The 19,892-nt window shown below is 43.9% G+C and overlaps 1 protein-coding gene across 1 annotated transcript in view; it reads left to right on the forward strand.

Moving 5' to 3' along the window:
- Nucleotides 1–19,892, forward strand: part of LOC139418117 (unconventional myosin-VIIa-like) — a 77,499-nt gene that overhangs the window by 26,524 nt on the left and 31,083 nt on the right. The window contains exons 17-36 of the mRNA XM_071167322.1: nt 436–477; nt 2,441–2,578; nt 2,780–2,938; nt 3,114–3,206; nt 3,352–3,446; nt 3,861–3,945; nt 4,176–4,394; nt 4,748–4,945; nt 5,191–5,310; nt 5,434–5,640; nt 14,527–14,706; nt 15,714–15,812; nt 16,150–16,277; nt 16,601–16,727; nt 17,015–17,134; nt 17,502–17,675; nt 17,841–18,068; nt 18,364–18,534; nt 18,907–19,024; nt 19,170–19,296. Of these exons, the coding sequence (XP_071023423.1) occupies nt 436–477; nt 2,441–2,578; nt 2,780–2,938; nt 3,114–3,206; nt 3,352–3,446; nt 3,861–3,945; nt 4,176–4,394; nt 4,748–4,945; nt 5,191–5,310; nt 5,434–5,640; nt 14,527–14,706; nt 15,714–15,812; nt 16,150–16,277; nt 16,601–16,727; nt 17,015–17,134; nt 17,502–17,675; nt 17,841–18,068; nt 18,364–18,534; nt 18,907–19,024; nt 19,170–19,296 (2,828 nt within the window). The remainder of the gene's footprint in view (nt 1–435; nt 478–2,440; nt 2,579–2,779; nt 2,939–3,113; nt 3,207–3,351; nt 3,447–3,860; nt 3,946–4,175; nt 4,395–4,747; nt 4,946–5,190; nt 5,311–5,433; nt 5,641–14,526; nt 14,707–15,713; nt 15,813–16,149; nt 16,278–16,600; nt 16,728–17,014; nt 17,135–17,501; nt 17,676–17,840; nt 18,069–18,363; nt 18,535–18,906; nt 19,025–19,169; nt 19,297–19,892) is intronic.

Genomic DNA, 19,892 nt, shown 5'->3' on the forward strand with positions numbered 1-19,892 from the left:
ATTCTCCCCTCACTCCGCCAGGCTGTGTCCACTAAGCAAGAGGGAGAAAGGCTAAGAATAGGCCATGAAAGCAAATGGTGGAATTCCAGACAAGGTTTCGACCATAGAATACAATAACTAGAATGTGCCTCCCCAGTCAAGTCAATGTGTCTGTAGTGGTTAGACCGGTGGCCATTTTATAAGTCTACTCACTTCTTTCTCGATGGTAATGACATATTTTGTGGCCCATAGTAAAGGGGCTTCCTGTTTCCCAGTGATGATGTCATCAAGCGATCACTCTCGATTCTTTCTCTTCTTTACTATTCTTCTTTCACATACTGTAGCATTAGGCATGGCTAATACCACCACTCCCTTCTCTTCGTCTCTCAATCTTCCTCTGTCATTCTCTCCATTTCTCTCTTTGTGGTTGTGTTCTATGGTTCTGTCTGGCCTCAGTTTCTTTGTGGCTATCTGCCGCCCACCACTCCTCCTCCAAAGGTAAACAACGGCCATTCCTACTGTGGTAAAACCCAGATCCCACTGCTGCCACCAATGTCAAACCTTATGTAGCTTGTGCTTACCCCAAAACCCCCTCCATCCATCCATCCTCTGGAACTCAAACCTTTCTGTCCCTCTTTCTTTTCAGTCTTCACCCCAGTGGTACTAATATTAAAACAGTGATTCTCAAATATTTTATCCTGTGGCCACATCATTTGACACTGCGACCAAGCATGAACTGGCCACATCCCGCCAGGGGGTCCTGACCGACTATTTGAGAAACACTGTTATTTAAAGTGGCATTTAGAGTTTACACTTACATTTAAACAATCTGTAGGAATCCCTGCTGTAAAATGTTCATTTAAATGTATGGTATACTGTATACAGTACTCATTCAAGGGTTTTTCTTTATTTTTACTATTTTTTACATTGTAGAATAAAGGTGAAGACATGAAATAACACATATGGAATCATGTAGTAACCAAAAAAAGTGTTAAACAAATCAAAATATATTTTATATTTGAGATTCTTCAAAGTAGCCACCCTTTGCTTTGATGACAGCTTTGCACACTCTTTGCATTCTCTCAACCAGCTTCATGAGGTAGTCACCTGGAATACATTTCAATGAACAGGTGTGCCTTCTTAAAAGTTCATTTGTGGAATTTCTTTCCTTCTTTATGCATTTGAGCCAATCAGTTGTGTTGTGACAAGGTAGGGTTGGTATACAGAAGACAGCCCTATTTGGTAAAGACCAAGTCCATATTATGGCAAGAACAGGACAAATAAGCAAAGAGAAACAACAGTCCATCATTACTTTAAGACATGAAGGTCAGTCAATGCGGGAAAACTTCAAGTTCAACTTCAACTTCAACTTCAAGTTTTTTTTCTTCAAGTGGTGTCGCAAAAACTATCAAGCACTATGATGAAGCTGGCTTTCATGGGGACCGCCACAGGAAAAGAGGACCCAGAGTTACCTCTGCTGCAGAGGATAAGTTCATTAGAGTTACCTTCATCTCAGATTGCAGCCCAAATAAATGATTTCCAGAGTTCAAGTAACAGACACATATCAACATCAACTGTTCAGAGGAGACTGTGTGAATTAGGCCTTAATGGTCATATTGCTGCAGAGAAACCACTACAAAAGGACACCAATAATAAGAAGAGACTTGCTTGGGCTAAGAAACACGAGCAATGGACATTAGACCGGTGGAAATCTGGGGGGGGAAGATGGGAAGATGGGCGATACCTGGAGGTGGGTGGAGACAAGCACAAAGACAGGTGAAACAGATCAGGGTGTGACAGGAGGAGGAGGTGTGATGGTGTGGGGGTGCTTTGCTGGTGACACTGTCAGTGATTTATTTAGAATTCAAGGCACACTTAACCAGCATGGCTACCACAGCATTCCGCAGCAATACGCCATCCCATCTGGCTTGCGCTTAGTGGGACTTTCATTTGTTTTTCAACAGGACAATGACCCAAAACCCACCTCCAGGCTGTGTAAGGGCTATTTGAACAAGAAGGAGAGTGATGAAGTGCTGAAGTAGATGACCTGGCTTCCATAATCCCCCGACCTCAACCCAATTGAGATGGTTTGGGATGATTTGGACCACAGAGTGAAGGAAAAGCAGCCAACAAGTGCTCAGCATATGTGGGAACTCCTTCAAGACTGTTGGAAAAGTATTCATCATGAAGCTGGTTGAGAGAATGCCAAGAGTGTGCAAAGCTTTCATCAAGGCAAAGGGAGGCTACTTTGAAGAATCTCAAATATAAAATATATTTTGATTTGTTTTTGGTTACCACATGATGCGTTATTTCATAGTTTTGATGTCTTCACTATTATTCTACAATTTAGAAAATAGCACAAATAAAGAAGAACCTTGAATGAGTAGGTGTGTCCAACCTTTTGACTGGTACTGTAAATGTGTGTGTGTGTGTGTGTGCGTGTTCGTGTGTGTTTTGGCAGGGTGTGGAGACCAGGAAGCGTTCCCCTACTCTGAGCAGCCAGTTCAAGCGTTCTCTGGAGCTGCTGATGAGAACCCTCAATGCGTGTCAGCCTTTCTTCGTCCGCTGCATCAAACCCAACGAGCTCAAGAAACCCATGGTGAGTCCAACCTGAGGAACATACTAGCATGAAATATTGTGTTTATGTGTGCGTGTGCTTGTGTGTACCTGCCTGTGTGTGTACATGCCTGTTTATCTGTGTGTGTGTTCGCATCCATGCTTGTGTGTGTCATGATGTTCGTTTACCATTCTCTTACGGCTGTTCACTTTGTTAACTCTGCCCGTCTGTCTGTCCATCTAGCTGTTTGACAGGGAGCTGTGTGTGCGTCAGCTGAGGTACTCTGGGATGATGGAGACCATTCGTATCAGGCGCGCCGGTTACCCCATCAGATACACCTTCGGAGAGTTTGTAGACCGCTATCGCGTTCTCATGCCCGGAGTCAAACCTGCAAACAGACAGGTGAGCAGAGCTGGACCCTGTTCATTAGGCACCAAACAAAAGAAACCAGACTGAAACAGGGAGGGCCTCCTGGACTTGTCCAATAAGAAAATGATACTACTATGTTCTGTTACTCTACTTCAAGATGGCTATTGGTTGAGAGATGTGTCATTCAACCCCCGCTGTTTTCTCATAGGAGGACCTGAGAGGGACATGTCAGAAGATAGTGGAGGCAGTTCTTGGACGAGATGATGACTGGCAGATTGGGAAGACCAAGATCTTTCTCAAGGTGTCTGGATTTTATAGATTGCAAATCGACATGCTTATCTGGTTGATAAACAACATATTTTCACCTACATTATTACACAAACTACATATTACGATAAAACAATGCTCTCTCTCTATGTCTCTCCTCCCCTCCCTCTCTATTTCAGGACCACCATGACATGCAACTGGAGATAGAGAGGGACAAGGCCATCACCGACAAGGTCATCCTTATTCAAAAGGCTGTAAGAGGAATGAAGGAGAGGTGAGGAAGTAGGGGAGAGAGGGGAGGGTTGAGAGTGAAGGGTATAGAGAGACAGAGGGAGAGGAGGAGAGGGGAGGGGTGGGGGACAAGGGGGAAAGGACAGAGGCGGGGAGTGAGGGAGGAGGAGAAGAAGAGGGGAACAATGGAGGAAGAGAGGGTGAGAGGGGACAGGCGGTGGGGGTGGAGAGCAGAAGTGGTGCAGTGAAGGATCCTCTTCAAGTTTATTTTGTTTATCCATATTTTATTGACTTTAAAAAATAAAAAAAACTTTATTCCTAATTGTTCTAATTCAGATACTGCCGTTGAATTGACTGGACATGTTAATGCACATCTGTATGTTGTGGTTGAGCACTACAGAATGCTATCATGTTTTTATATGCACCTCTCCCTCTCTCACCCCTGTGTGTTTTCCAGGACTAACTTCCTGAGGGTGAGGAGGTCAGTGACACTCATTCAGAAAACATGGCGTGGCTATCGGTGCAGGAAGGACTACAGTGCAGTGAGTTCCTCTATCTCCATGGTTACTGACATTTCACAATCATCCATTTCCTGGACGGTTCACTTGGAGGTATCCCTGAACAGGAATGACATTCATTCCCTCATCGGACGTTCCTTAAAAGCATGTTCCATAGTTGCTGAGTTATGTGTTGTAGTTATGTTGCTATAACATTATTGTTGTGTTATATTGGTGTATTTATGTTATTTTGGTGTTTGGTGTCTCCTATCCAGATGAGGGTGGGCTTCCTGCGCCTCCAAGCCCTCTATAGGTCAAGGAAACTCTTTGTCATCTACCGATTGGCCAAAACGCGCGTCACCCAAATACAGGCCCGTTGCCGTGGTTTCATGGTGAGGCGGTCCTTTTGGCGGCAGCTGCATGCGGTGATCACCATCCAGGCATATGCCCGGGGCATGATCGCGCGGAGGGTTACCCAGAGACTCAGGGCAGAGGTAAGATATTACACTACTCACATGCATACTCATACACACAGAGGTAGACACACACACAGCAAATCAACAGGGCTAAAGTAAGGCAGGAGGGGCAAAATATAAGACTCGTACTGTATGTCCTGTAGTGTAACAGCAGAAACGCAGTGACTGAAAACACACACATATCTTCAGGTTATTGTACTTTCATGGACTCAAGGCTATTTTATCTAAGCTTCTTTGCTTCTGCTTTTTCAATTTACTGAATATTTTGTTACCTGTTTACTTCCTGTTACATTACTTTGACATCTAGGAATATTTAAAAACATTTAAGAGATATTGTAAGTAATTAAACAACTCTCTTGCCCCTTTCTCAGCACCGGCGGCGTCAAGAAGCGGAGGGCCAGCGTCTGGCTGAGGAGGAGCGCCTGATGAATCAGATGACAGCGCGGCGGGCGCGGGCTGAGGCCGAGAGGAGTCACCAGGAGCGCCTGGCCGAGCTGACCCGTCAGGAGGAGCAGAGGGAGAAGGAGGCACGGGAGGAGGCACGGCGGAAGAAGGAGCTGGTGGAACAGGTATATGAAGCAGCTAATTGGTTACTTAGAGGTGAATCTTAACTTCTACTTTAGACAAATGTTTACTTATTCATGCATTGGTGTCAATGAGCCAAAATGGACTGTAATGTGACAATGACAATAGATGTGGCAAGACAGCACAAACAGGTCAATCTGGGACCAGGCTACACATACTGGAGCTACCTTGTGTTATATGTTTGATATTGTCCATTGTTTGTGTTAATAACTCAAACTCAACCCAACAGGTGGAGCGGGAGAGGCAGCAGCCAGTGGACCACTCAGACATGGTGGACCAGATGTTTGGCTTCCTGGGGAACACAGGGGCACTGCCCAACCTGGAGGGACAGGGGCCGGCCGGCTTCGAGGTGAGTAGGGGTGTAGATGTAAGGTGTGTGTGTGTGCCTTGGTGTATAGGCTATGTCTGTGTGTGTGCGTGGGTGGGTGGGTGCACCTGCCTGTCTGTGCCTGCTTACATGGGTGTGTTATAGGACCTGGAGGTGGCTCCGCGGGCCGAGGGGGAGGAGGAAGACTTGGACGAGGCTCTCCCTCTGCCTGACGATGAGGAAGAAGACCTGTCGGAGTACAAGTTCTCTAAGTTTGCCGCCACCTACTTCCAGGGCACCACCACGCACACCTATGTGCGGCGCCCGCTCAAGCAGCCGCTGCTCTTTCACGAGGACGAGGGCGACCAGCTGGTGAGTTGACCTAACTTTTGACCTATCGTGTGTTTTCGCCGTTGGGATCCTGAGTTTCTCATTCAACATTAACACAACCCCACAAAAGCTACCCCCCTTACAAATTAATTATTAATATCCCCCAGAATTAGCATGTTTTACATTTCCTGCACAAATCTTCATGGAGTTACACAATCAATTTCAGACACTTTTAGATAAGTTAACTTTCTGGGACAAAATACAATCTGAGATCTACAGCTCAGATTCTTTTGAAACATGACCTATATAACGTAAGCCCATGAAACATTAACCAATTAAAAACTGTTCTGTAGCAATGAGGTTTGAGCATTAGGCTATAGGCCTAATACATAATCACTGCATGTTGGCTTTGCTTGAATTGCCCTGCCAATGTTGTTGTTCCAAACCATTTTGAAATGGTCAAATTTTATTTGTCACATACACGTGTTTAGCAGATGTTATTGCGGGTGTAGCGAAATGCTTGAGCTTCTAGTGCAGCTAACAAGTAATATCTAACAATTGCACAACATATACACACAAATCTAAGTGAAGAAATGGAATTAAGAATATATAAATATTTGCACGAGCAATGTCAGAGCGGCATAGACTAAGTTACAGTAGAATAGTATAGAATACAGTATATACATATGAGATGAGTATTTCAAGACATGTTAACATTATTAAAGTGAGATTATTAATGTGACTAGTGTTCCATTTATTAAAGTGGCCAATGGTTTCAAGTCTGTGTGTATAGGCAGCAGCCTCTCTGTGCTAGTGATGGCTATTTAACAGTCTGATGGCCTTGAGATAGAAGCTGTTTTTCAGTCTCTCGGGTCCCAGCTTTGATGCACCTGTACTGGCTTCACCTTCTGGATGATAGCGGGGTGAACAGGTAGTGGCTTGGGTGGTTGTTGTCCTTAATGATCTTTATAGCCTTCCTGTGTCACCGGGTGCTGTAGGTTTCTTGGAGGGCAGGTAGTTTTCCCCCGGTGAAGAGTTGTGCAGAATGCACCACCCTCTGGAGAGCCCTGCGGTTGTGGGCTGTGAAGTTGCCATACCAGGTGGTGATACAGCCCAACAGAATGCTCTCAATTGTGCATCTGTAAAAGTTTGTGAGTATTTTAGGTGACAAGCCGAATTTCTTCAGCCTCCTGAGGTTCTTCACCACACTGTCTGTGTGGGTGGACCATTTCAGTTTGTACAGGTTTGTGTACGCCAAGGAACTTAAAACTTTCCACCTTCTCCACTGCTGTCCCGTTGATGTGGATAGGGGGTGCTCCCTCTGCTGTTTCCTGAAGTCATCCTTTGTTTTGTTGACGTTGAGTGAGAGGTTGTTTTCCTGGCACCACATTCCCATAGCCCGCACCTCCTCCCTATAGGCTGTCTCGCTGTTGTTGGTAATCAAGCCTAATGCTGCTGTGTCATCTGCAATCTTGATGATTGAGTTGGAGGCGGGCTTGGCCACAAATTCATGGGTGAACAGGAAGTACAGGAGGGGGCTGAGCACGCACCCTTGTGGAGCCCCAGTGTTGAGGAACAGCGTAGTGGAGGTATTGTTTCCTACCTTCACCACCTGGGGGCAGTCCGTCAGGATGTCCAGGACCCAATTGCACGGGGCGAGGTTCAGACCCAGGGCCTCGAGCTTAATGATGAGCTTGGAGGGCACTATGGTGTTGAATGGTGAGCTGTAGTCAATGATCAGCATTCTTACATAGGTATTCCTCTTGTCCAGATGGGATAGGGCAGTGTGCAGTGTGATGGCGATTACATCGTCTGTGGACCTGTTGGGGCTTTAAGCGAATTGAAGTGGGTCTAGGGTGGCATGTAAGGTGATATGATCCTTGAATAGTCTCTCAAAGCATTTCATGATGACAGAACCACCACGTCATTTAGTTCAGTTACCAATTCTTTGGTACAGCAACAATGGTGGCCATCTTGAAGCATGTGGGGACATTCAGACTGGGATAGGGAGCGATTGAATATGTCCGTAAAAACACCAGCCAGCTGGTCTGCTGATGCTCTGAGGATGCGGCTAGGGATGCCGTGCAAGGGTTAACACGTTTAAATGTCTTACTCACGTCGGCCTCAGAGAAGGAGAGCCCACATTCCTTGGTAGCGGGCTGCGTCAGTGGCACTGTGTTATCCTCAAAGTGGGCAAAGAAGGTGTTTAGCTTGTCAGGAAGCAAGACATCGGTGTCCGCGACGTGGCTGGTTTTCCTTTTGTAGACCGGGATTGCCACATACGTCTTGCGTCTGAGCCGTTGAATTGCAACTCCACTTTGTCTCTATACTGACGTTTTGCCTGTTTGATCACACTTGTAATAGATCATGTGTTGTATTACTTGTGAGGCACAGCAGAGTGAGCATAATAATTCCATTTTTTTATTGGACTGATAGCCTGCATCTGATGGTCAGTCTGAGGGGAGGGAGCAGCGTGAGGCCACCTCTAACCTGACTCACCTTCCCTCCCTCTGCTGAGAAAAGGGGACACAGTCTTCCAGCTGGTGGCACTGCATTATTTCAGACTCATGCACCAATTCATGTTGTTACTCCTATGATCAGAGAAAGGTAAATATTCCTTGATTTAAAAAAAAAGACACAACCTGCAAATAATAACAACGCAAGCTTATTGAAACCCTGCAATACGGGTTGTTGCAGCCAGTGTGAGTGTAAGTAGGGAGAAAGTGCATTTTATGGCTTATATACAGTGCCTTGCGAAAGTATTCGGCCCCCTTGAACTTTGCGACCTTTTGCCACATTTCAGGCTTCAAACATAAAGATATAAAACTGTATTTTTTTGTGAATAATCAACAACAAGTGGGACACAATCATGAAGTGGAACGACATTTATTGGATATTTCAAACTTTTTTAACAAATCAAAAACTGACAAATTGGGCGTGCAAAATTATTCAGCCCCCTTAAGTTAATACTTTGTAGCGCCACCTTTTGCTGCGATTACAGCTGTAAGTCGCTTGGGGTATGTCTCTATCAGTTTTGCACATCGAGAGACTGACATTTTTTCCCATTCCTCCTTGCAAAACAGCACGAGCTCAGTGAGGTTGGATGGAGAGCATTTGTGAACAGCAGTTTTCAGTTCTTTCCACAGATTCTCGATTGGATTCAGGTCTGGACTTTGACTTGGCCATTCTAACACCTGGATATGTTTATTTTTGAACCATTCCATTGTAGATTTTGCTTTATGTTTTGGATCATTGTCTTGTTGGAAGACAAATCTCCGTCCCAGTCTCAGGTCTTTTGCAGACTCCATCAGGTTTTTCTTCCAGAATGGTCCTGTATTTGGCTCCATCCATCTTCCCATCAATTTTAACCATCTTCCCTGTCCCTGCTGAAGAAAAGCAGGCCCAAACCATGATGCTGTGTGTTCAGCTGTGTTGCTTTTACGCCAAACATAACGTTTGCATTGTTGCCAGAAAGTTCAATTTTGGTTTTATCTGACCAGAGCACCTTCTTCCACATGTTTGGTGTGTCTCCCAGGTGGCTTGTGGCAAACTTTAAACAACACTTTTTATGGATATCTTTAAGAAATGGCTTTCTTCTTGCCACTCTTCCATAAAGGCCAGATTTGTGCAATATACGACTGATTGTTGTCCTATGGACAGAGTCTCCCACCTCAGCTGTAGATCTCTGCAGTTCATCCAGAGTGATCATGGGCCTCTTGGCTGCATCTCTGATCAGTCTTCTCCTTGTATGAGCTGAAAGTTTAGAGGGACGGCCAGGTCTTGGTAGATTTGCAGTGGTCTGATACTCCTTCCAATTCAATATTATCGCTTGCACAGTGCTACTTGGGATGTTTAAAGCTTGGGAAATCTTTTTGTATCCAAATCCGGCCTTAAACTTCTTCACAACAGTATCTCGGACCTGCCTGGTGTGTTCCTTGTTCTTCATGATGCTCTCTGCGCTTTTGACGGACCTCTGAGACTATCACAGTGCAGGTGCATTTATACGGAGACTTGATTACACACAGGTGGATTGTATTTATCATCATTAGTCATTTAGGTCAACATTGGATCATTCAGAGATCCTCACTGAACTTCTGGAGAGAGTTTGCTGCACTGAAAGTAAAGGGGCTGAATAATTTTGCACGCCCAATTTTTCAGTTTTTGATTTGTTAAAAAAGTTTGAAATATCCAATAAATGTCGTTCCACTTCATGATTGTGTCCCACTTGTTGTTGATTCTTCACAAAAAAATACAGTTTTATATCTTTATGTTTGAAGCCTGAAATGTGGCAAAAGGTCGCAAAGTTCAAGGGGGCCGAATACTTTCGCAAGGCACTGTAAGTGTTGAACTAGGTGTTGACAGTGCTGAATAACAACTTGAACATGAACTTACTTAAAAACAACAGCTCTTTGCTGTGTTCGTTTAGTCTCTCTCTAGTCATGGTTTTGAAATCTTAAATGATCACTTTGCTGTGCATTCGAGGATTATTTGTACAGCCTATGATAGGGGTGTCAAACTCATTCCATGGAGGATCTAGTGTCTGCAGGTTTTTGTTTTTTCCTTTTAATTAAGTCCTAGAAAACCAGATGTGGGGAGTTCCTAACTAATTATTGACCTTAATTCATCAATCAAGTACATGGAAGGAGCAAAAACCTGCAGACACTCGGCCCTCCGTGCAATGAGTTTTACAAGTGGTCTATGGCGCTAGGAAACTGTGTAGTCACGGGGATCTAAGCTATCTTATTGTCTAGCGATAGGCCTATAAATGCACTTTGATTTGCTCTATGGGCCTGCCGGATAGACAGAGTTCTAGCTTCAGACATATGAAATGGTTCAAAATGGGAACACTTTGCATTCCCGGTGCTAGAGCTGCTTAATCAAGTGCACCTACCACCAACAGTGCAAAACAAATAAAGAAAATAAGAGCGCACGGCTTTATCGTTGGGTTTTTTACAGAAATGTTTGGTGATCGACTAGGAATGCCTTTGAGATCGAGCAACCGCTTGGTGACCACTGTTTAAGATGGTTTGGGCGTGAAAGAAGTGGAGGGCGCTCAACCAATGTGAGACCAAAGAATTAGATTATCGTTGAAAATGCGCAACACTTGCTCACCTTTAAAATCTCATATTTTTATTTAAAGTGGAACTGACAGCGTTTTTAGCAACATTAAATCTTATTCAAATACACCCTCAGAAAGATGACCTTGTTTTACATTTTCTGACAAACCAGCACTTGTCAGAAAATTCATAGAGTGTTTGGGAATGATGTAGAGTAAGGCATTTGTGAAAATTCTGTAGCAATATAGAGTGGGTAAGCAGCCGTGCTTTTGGACAATTAATAGAAACTGCAGTAATTAACATTTTATAAAAACATCAGTCTTGTCCAGGACCAGAGTCTATGCAGACCGGTGCCATAGTCAATCAGAGCTACAGTAGGCCGATATGCTAATAACCCATTTGCCACACAGGCCTGCCATCATTCACTTTAAACTGGACTGTGTTTTTACAGGCAGTAGCAACAGCACGACTTTAGAATGCATTCGCCAAAAGCCACAAAATACACCTGAATGGATTTCTGCAGACATTTGGGAACTTCACAGTCCTATTGTTCAAACAATCATGAAAAGGTAGGCTCTCTCTCCCTCAGTTGCCTAATCACATCAAAAAGATCAACAACTAAGGCTATCCATACTGAGATTAGCTAAAATCCAACGAGGGAACATTAGATAAACCCTCTCAAACTTTTTCAGCCAGTTGGCCGTCAAAATTACACTGATAAAAGATGGGGAATAGTAGCCGACTCATCCTTCTGCAGCTTGCCTGATAATGCATGCTTGACCCAACCCACATTCTGACAACTGAAGGGGAACCTGCCTGCCCGCACATTTGATCAATGCAAAATACATTTGATTGACAACTAAGAGATATGCTAACTGTGGATAAATCGTTCAAGTTCAGCATAGCTAGCTAGCTAGCTAGGAAAGAGATTCACATTTCTTGCTAACTAACCAAATGACACCTGCATCTTTAGCTGTAGCCACCAAAAAGCTATTTGAGGGGAAAAAGTTGGTCACTCACCTACTCCTCCAATGACATCATGATATCCTCCCAGCAGCTAGCTAGCTAACATTAGACTCCGTGTTTTTAGCATGCTAAATAAATAGCTAACTACATAAATAGATACGCTAGCCCAGGGGTGTCAAACTCAATCAGAGCACGGGCCATATTAAAAAAACACATAGAGGCCAGACATAGCCTATTTGTTTTTACAAAATAACACGCAACTGCGACGCAAACTGGCCATTGTTCTGTTAGAAAAAATATAGCCCTTTATAATATCTGCCTACATAGGATTCTGTGTATAGCATTTTAACATATTAAAACAAAATAAGATATTTGTCCAGCCTTTGTCCAGCTGCTATGCTAGTGTGTCCGATGCGAAATGGCTAGCTAGTTAGCGGTGGTGCGCGCTGGTAGCATTTCAATCGGTGACGTCACTCGCTCTGAGACCTTGAAGTAGTGGTTCCCCTTGTGGCTTTTGTGGAGCGATGGGTAACGATGCTTCGAGGGTGACTGTTGATGTGTGCAGAGCGTCCCTGGTTCGCGCCCAGGTCGGGGCGAGGGGACAGAAGTAAAGTCTATATTGTTACACTTGCAGATGTGCATAATATGCTGTGACCCTGATCAGAAGTATTTAGTAACTCCAAATAGCTATAGGTTGTTGTACCATTTAAACCTAAAACATATTTGACCTTTTTCTGCACATCAAATCAAATGGTATTGGTCACATCCACATGGTTAGTAGATGTTATTGCGAGTGCAGCAAAATGCTTCTGCTTCTAAATCCAACAGTGCAGCAGTTTCTAACAGGTATATCTAACAATTCCACAACAAAACCTAATGCACACAATCTAGTAAAGGAATGGGATAAGAATATATAAATATAAAATATATGGATGAGTAGTTACAGAGCAGCTAAAATGCAACAGATAGTATAGAATAGATAGTGTAGTGTACATGTAGCGTGGTTCATTCTGCGTTGTGTACTTTTAATTAGGACGCTGCCACAACTGAAGGTCTGCTAGTTGAATTATTTTTATTTGCCCTGCACACGAAGAGACAACACACATTATGTTAACCCTTGGCGCAGTCCTAGCTCTCAGGCACCTTGCTAGCCGAAGGTCAGGCAAAAGAGAACGCCAAAAGGAAATAACAGGTGCAGCGTGCACACATTCAATGCACAACAGCACACCATACAATACAAGTAAAATGATACATAACATAATTCAGACAAAATAAAAGACATACCTGCACACGAAGAGACAACACACATTATGTTAACCCTTGGCGCGGTCCTAGCTCTCAGACACCTGCGCAAGCACATGGACACTCACTCAAACACTGTCCCAAGTACTCACAAGTTACAATAGATACCCTAGTTAGCGAGCTTTGTGAAACGTGTTAACATAAATCTTTATATTATCCACATTGTAACAAACTTATGGTAGCATAACAGTACATTGTGTAACATTATGACGGTTTTATATTAATCAATTTCGGAGCCAAGGACAACATACCTTGCTAGCTGAAGGTCAGGCAAAAGAGAACAATAAGGGGGTATGGAAATACAGATAACCCGCGATGGACCAAACCAAAACATACAAAACTTTTACAATCACATGTATGTACAATATTGATATGAAAAAGTGTTTGTACACCAAAGAAAAACATTAGCTATGCAGGTGTCATTAAATTTTAAAAAATACACTGAATTATTATTATTATTATCAAATTATTAACATCCCCTCTTGACCTGGCCTATTTGAATTGGTCCTTGTGTGCAACTTGGTGCATAATCTAGGGGAACAACATCACACTGCTACATACAGTATATACATATGAGATATGTAAACATTCTTGTAGTGCCATTATTAAAGTGACTAGTGTTCCATTTATTAAAGTGGCCAATGATGGTTGTTTAACAATCTATATATCACGGATGACTTGTGTGGTTGAATGTACTCATTTTTTTTTGTAATTGAGTAGCCAACCTACTGCTCAAATGTTTCTTTAGTAGTCCTACATGTTTCTCCTTGCATGTTGTTTTGTTGCAAGTTTAGATTTTTGGTTGTTCATTGTCAAGCTTCAAAAACCGAAGCCAGGCTGCAATATTTTAGTAGCCTAGCTAGGACTGTGGAATATGTCTGTACACTTTCGCTGCTATATTAATCATTCATTAAACTGCGTCCATCTAGTGCCTTACTGTATGTCATGGAATTTGAGTCAATATAACCTATTTTTAAAACCTCTTATAAAGTTGGTTTTGAAGCATAAATTAGGCTCCTGAGTTGAGCAGCGGTCTAAGGCACTGCATCTCAGTGCTAGAGGTGTCACTACAGACCCTGGTTCGATCCCGGGCTGTATCACAACTGGCCGTCCCATAGGGCGGCTCACAATTGTCCCCGTGTCGTCCGGGTTAGGGGAGGGTTTGGCCGGGGTAGGCCATCATTGTAAAATAAGAATTAGTTAAATAAAGGTTAAATAAAAAAATGAAAAGTTAAAACGCTGTCACTTCCACTAAAGCTTCACATTTCGTCCCTCAATGGCCTTCTGATGAAGGCCGTTGATGAACGAAACGTCAAGCTTTTTTTTAATACTTTGCTTAAATAAAACTATTTGTTTTTAATGGCCAGCAAGTGTTGAGCCTTTTCCCTTTCAAAGATGATTTGGCAGAAAATTAAGAACATGCTAATTTGGGGGATATCAAATTGTTTTTTGGACAAGCATACTAATGTTAGCATGTGACCGCAGCCAGGGAAACAAAACCAAAGATTGCTGTCTGTTTTAGTCGAAAGACTGCTTACTAGGTAAGGAAATCAATATGTAATTTAGCAACTTGGGCGAACAACCCCCCCCCTCCCTCCCCCAGGCCGCACTGGCAGTGTGGGTCACAGTGCTGAGGTTCATGGGGGACCTGCCCGAGCCCAAGTACCACATCGCCATCATTGACGGCTCTGAGAAAATCCCTGTCATGACCAAGATCTACGAGACGCTGGGCAAGAGGACCTACAAGAGAGAACTACAGGAGCTCCAGACTGTGGAGGGAGAGGTGAGGGAAGGGAGAGAGGGAGGGGAGAGAGGAAGAAAGAGGTCCTACAAGAGAGAGCTACAGGAGCTCCAGACTGTGGAGGAAGAGGTAAGGGAAGGGAGAGAGGTAGGGGAGAGAGGAAGAAAGAGGTCCTACTAGAGAGAGCTGCAGGAGCTCCAGTCTGTGGAGGGAGAGGTGAGGGAAGGGAGAGAGGGAGGGGATAGAGGAAGAAAGAGGTCCTACAAGAGAGCGCTGCAGGAGCTCCAGACTGTGGAGGGAGAGGTGAGGGGGAGCTCTGGAGTGACGCTTCCCGTAGGTACAGATCCAGGATCAACTTCCCCTCCCCCAAACCTCGGTGAGAGAGGGGAGTAGAGAGAAGGGAAGGGATAGAATGTAGGTGGGAAGAGCAGGGGAGAAGGGGGGACCTGAGAGGATGTGAAGTTGAGGAGTAGTAAAGTGTGCCTTTGAGGTATTCAGAGTCAAATGGGACAGAGAAGATGTGACTTGGAGGGAGAACGTAATAGGAAGTGTTTGAAGCCTAATTTATACAATAACACAAATACGCAACATAAGAACGCAATTAGCCACGTAAAATGGCGTAGTTGTGTTGCTAATTGCATTCTTGTATTGTGTACTTGTGTAAAGTAAAATTAGGCCTAAGTCAGTGTTTCTCAATCCTGGTCCTGGGGACCTATAGGTGTGTCCATTTTTGTTTTTGCCCGCGCACTCAGACACCTGATTCAACTTATCAAGCCTTTGACTATTGGAGTCAGGTACGTTAGTGCTACTGCAAAAAATAAAAACTATGCACCCCTTTGTGTCCCCAGGACCAGGGTTTGAGAAACACTGGCCTAAGGGAGCGGTTAAGGAGATTAGAAGGAGGGCGTTGGTAGAATGTTTAGATTTTTTGTGTATGCCATCCAGGACACAGACGAACGGACGAACGGACGAACGGACGGACGGACGGACGGACAGACAGACAGACAGACAGCATTAAGCTCATCTACACCCCTCTCTCCCTCTTACAGAACAGCTCCATTGAAGGTGGTGGTGGGCAGAAGAAGAACAGTGTGAGACACAAGCTGGTCTCTCTCACCCTGAAGAGGAAGTCCAAAATCACTGAAGAGGTTTGTGTCTCATTATAGCGATCATCATAATATACAGCATATTATAATAATATATATCAGTTAGCGGCATCATGCTACCACCAACTGAATCACACAATCCCAAAAATAGTTGGTTAGACCAACATTTGTCTTACTGCTTATGGATATGCCCATGCAAATATTTGACAGATTATATGGGTCATCTGATTTGTTATAGGAGTGTTCAGAATCTCTGGGCACCCCTGTAATTCAAACCCCAATGCCAACTCAGCATTTACCAATACCAATAACATACAAAATGGAAGGAATCACCAATGACATGACTGTTCCCTATTGGCCTCGCCTCCTCCTCCTCTAGGTGACCCGGCGTTTGACTGACGGCGATTACAGCCTACAGGGGAACAGCATGCTGGAGGACCGTCCCACATCCAACCTGGAGAAGCTGCACTTCATCATTGGCAACGGCATCCTAAGGCCCGCCCTCAGGTTACCTACAACCCTTTGACTAATTCTACCAAATACTCAGAAAGATTCTTTCGCTTTCTCAATCTGTCCTCTCCATGCTCCCCTCCTTCATTTATGATCTGAGCTTCCACCATTTTGTTTTCACCCGTCACCCGTCAACAATTTAAGTAATGTATTGGACTTGTATTCTGAGTGGTATGCTAGTTTGGATATGGGGACACTAAACATCATCAGTATGTGTCCTGGTTCTGACTTACTACTTATGGTCCGTGTGATTGGCTTGTGGTTTTTGCTGCTCATGATCTGATGGTGGCTGTGATTGGCTGGCTGTTGTCCTTCACCAGAGATGAGATCTACTGTCAGATCTGCAAGCAGCTGACCCAGAACCCGTCAAAGAGTAGCCATGCCCGTGGTTGGATCCTGCTCTCTCTCTGCGCTGGCTGCTTCGCTCCCTCTGAGAAGTTTGTCAAAGTAAGATCCTCTTCTTTTTGATACACGTGTGCAAACACACACACACACATGCACACGTACACACACGCACATACACACACACTTACAAACACACATACACACACCACTCAAATCTGTCTTGACCAATTTCTGTTGAATTCGAAGTGGATCCACTGAATATGCCCCAGAATGTCTCATTGATGTTAACTTTACCCCCTGACACTCTCCCCCCTCTCTCTCCCTCTCTCTCTCCCCTTTCTCTCTCCCCTTTCTCTCTCCCCCCTCCACCCTTCCTTTCTTTCCTTCAGTATTTGCGTACATTCATGATCAGTGGTCCGCCGGGCTACGCTCCATACTGCGAGGAGAGGTTGAGGAGGACCTTTGTGAATCGCACCAGGACCCAGCCGCCATCTTGGCTCGAGCTGCAGGTACGCACAGATCTAGGATAATTGAACCATGGGGGGAGTTCTAAACCTGATTATTAGGGGCAAAACTGACCTTAAATCAGTGTCTAGGTCTAGGTCACGTGTCTGCCGTTATTCCTCTACCATCATATTCTGCTTTCGACTGCTATGACGTCTTGGCCCGAGACCTAAATACAGATAATGCCTTCGGGGAGGGGCACAGATTTTTTGTTAATCAAAATCAATTTGCATGCCAGAAAAAGGGCAGTTATTATCAGATATACAGTATAGGTCATTTTTACATACTTTCTATCTCGTATCTTCTATCTTAGACTTTCAAGTGTAGCCTGGAGTTGTTTTTTAATCCAAAATAATCATCCCTCGCTTTCAGGCCACTAAGTCGAAGAAGCCCATCATGTTACCGGTAACCTTCATGGATGGTACCACTAAGACCCTGCTGACCGACTCAGCCACCACGGCCAGCGAGCTGTGTAATGCCCTGGCAGACAAAATCAGCCTCCAAGACCGCTTCGGTTTCTCCCTCTACATCGCCCTGTTCGATAAGGTACTTGACTGGACCTCACACACACACGTATGCATGCAGCCACGCATTCACTCACTCACTCACTCACTCACTCACTCACTCTCGCTCATTCATACATACACACACGGTCACAAACTTGTTTGAGAAGCTATCGAGCCCATGTCAAATGTCGATCCATCCCCCCAGGTATCCTCATTGGGGAGCAGCAGCGACCATGTGATGGACGCCGTGTCGCAGTGTGAGCAGTACGCCAAGGAGCAGGGAGCCCAGGAGAGGAATGCCCCCTGGCGCCTGTTCTTCAGGAAGGAGATCTTCACTCCCTGGCACAATCCTGGCGAAGACAGCGTGGCCACCAACCTCATCTACCAGCAGACTGTCCGTGGGGTCAAGTTCGGCGAGTACCGCTGCGAGAGGGTTAGTGGGGCATAAGGGCAGAGGGATGAAGGCATGTATGAGGAGGGAGATTAACGTGGGGGTCAGATTTAGGGAATTTCTTGGTCTATTTTCCACTAGTCCTCTCTCTGTGCTAGGTTGATGAATTACGCGAGATGGCGTTTTTATGTGATATTCATTTCATCCTGATGTACAATATGAAAGCGCATTCATGCCTAATGTTTTTGTAAAATATGAAAGTATTAAAGCTCCTTCCCCTTCTCTCCCACTCCATCTACCCACTCTCCCTCTCTCAATTTCCCTCTCTCTCGCTCAGGATGAGGATCTGGCGGAACTGGCATCTCAGCAGTACTACATAGACTACGGCTCTGGGATTCTCCAGGAGCGCCTCCTCAACCTCATCCCATCCTACATCCCTGACCGCGAAATCAGCTCTGCCAAGACCAATGACAAGTGGGCCCAGCTAGTTGTCGCCGCCCACAAAAAGGTAGGTGTACCCCAAGGATCAGTTTCAGCGCCTTTCACTTTCGGACCCAAAATCAGTTTCAGTGCCTGTCTCGTGCTCTTTGTCCTATGCACTATTTATCATTATATTCAGGGATGTAGTGGAGGATAAACATGCATAAATGCTGTTTCCACAGCTTTTTCTTTAGTAAATAGCATTTAAGCATCTACTGAGCCAAATTATAGTTTCTGAATTAGCTTTTATGTTAACCGCCACCCTTCATCTCAATCGGCATTCAGTGTTTACCCACCTTTGTTTTTTACCACTACAACTTGACTATATTGTCTTAGGAACAGTACACACCCTCACACACACAGTTCTCAAACAGTCTCGCTAACACCTCCACTCCCCCAGGGAGTCTACACCCAGAAGAGGTTGGACCCTCAGAGGGTGAAGGAAGACGTGGTTGACTTTGCTCGTTTCAAGTGGCCTTTACTCTTCTCACGCTTCTACGAGGCCTTCAAATTTTCAGGTAAGTCTACTGTTGATATTTATGGCCAATGTACTGCAATGGATGTAACACTAATGATATTTCTGAGGAAGACCTGTATCGTATCCATAATATCATGACTAAATGTAGGTTGAAATTACCTCTAAGTCACTTTTGAACCCGTCAGGGCCCAGCCTGCCTAAGAATGATGTCATTGTGGCGGTGAACTGGACCGGGGTCTATTTTGTGGATGAGCAGGAGCAGGTCCTTTTGGAACTCTCTTTCCCAGAGATCACTAATGTGTCCAGTAGCAGGTAATGCTGCTACGATTTCTCTCTCCCAATAGACTGTAGTCATTATTTGTCAATTATAATTAGATATGTTTTCATTCACTTGGTTGTTCATTGATATCTGGTAATTATTTAAAACATAATTCAATACTTTTTACAGTTTTTCCACAGTTGTAATGTACACAGCAACTGAATATATATATGTATTTATTTATTGTACACAGCAACTGAATATATATATATGTATTTATTTATTGTACACAGCAACTGAATATATATATATATTTATTTATTGTACACAGCAACTGAATATATATATGTATTTATTTATTGTACACAGCAACTGAATATATATATGTATTTATTTATTGTACACAGCAACTGAATATATATATATGTATTTATTTATTGTACACAGCAACTGAATATATATATATGTATTTATTTATTGTACACAGCAACTGAATATATATATATATTTATTTATTGTACACAGCAACTGAATATATATATATATTTATTTATTGTACACAGCAACTGAATATATATATGTATTTATTTATTGTACACAGCAACTGAATATATATATATGTATTTATTTATTGTACACAGCAACTGAA

Source organism: Oncorhynchus clarkii, chromosome 10 (genome assembly GCF_045791955.1).
Source record: "Oncorhynchus clarkii lewisi isolate Uvic-CL-2024 chromosome 10, UVic_Ocla_1.0, whole genome shotgun sequence".
In the NCBI taxonomy this organism is placed as follows: domain Eukaryota; kingdom Metazoa; phylum Chordata; class Actinopteri; order Salmoniformes; family Salmonidae; genus Oncorhynchus; species Oncorhynchus clarkii.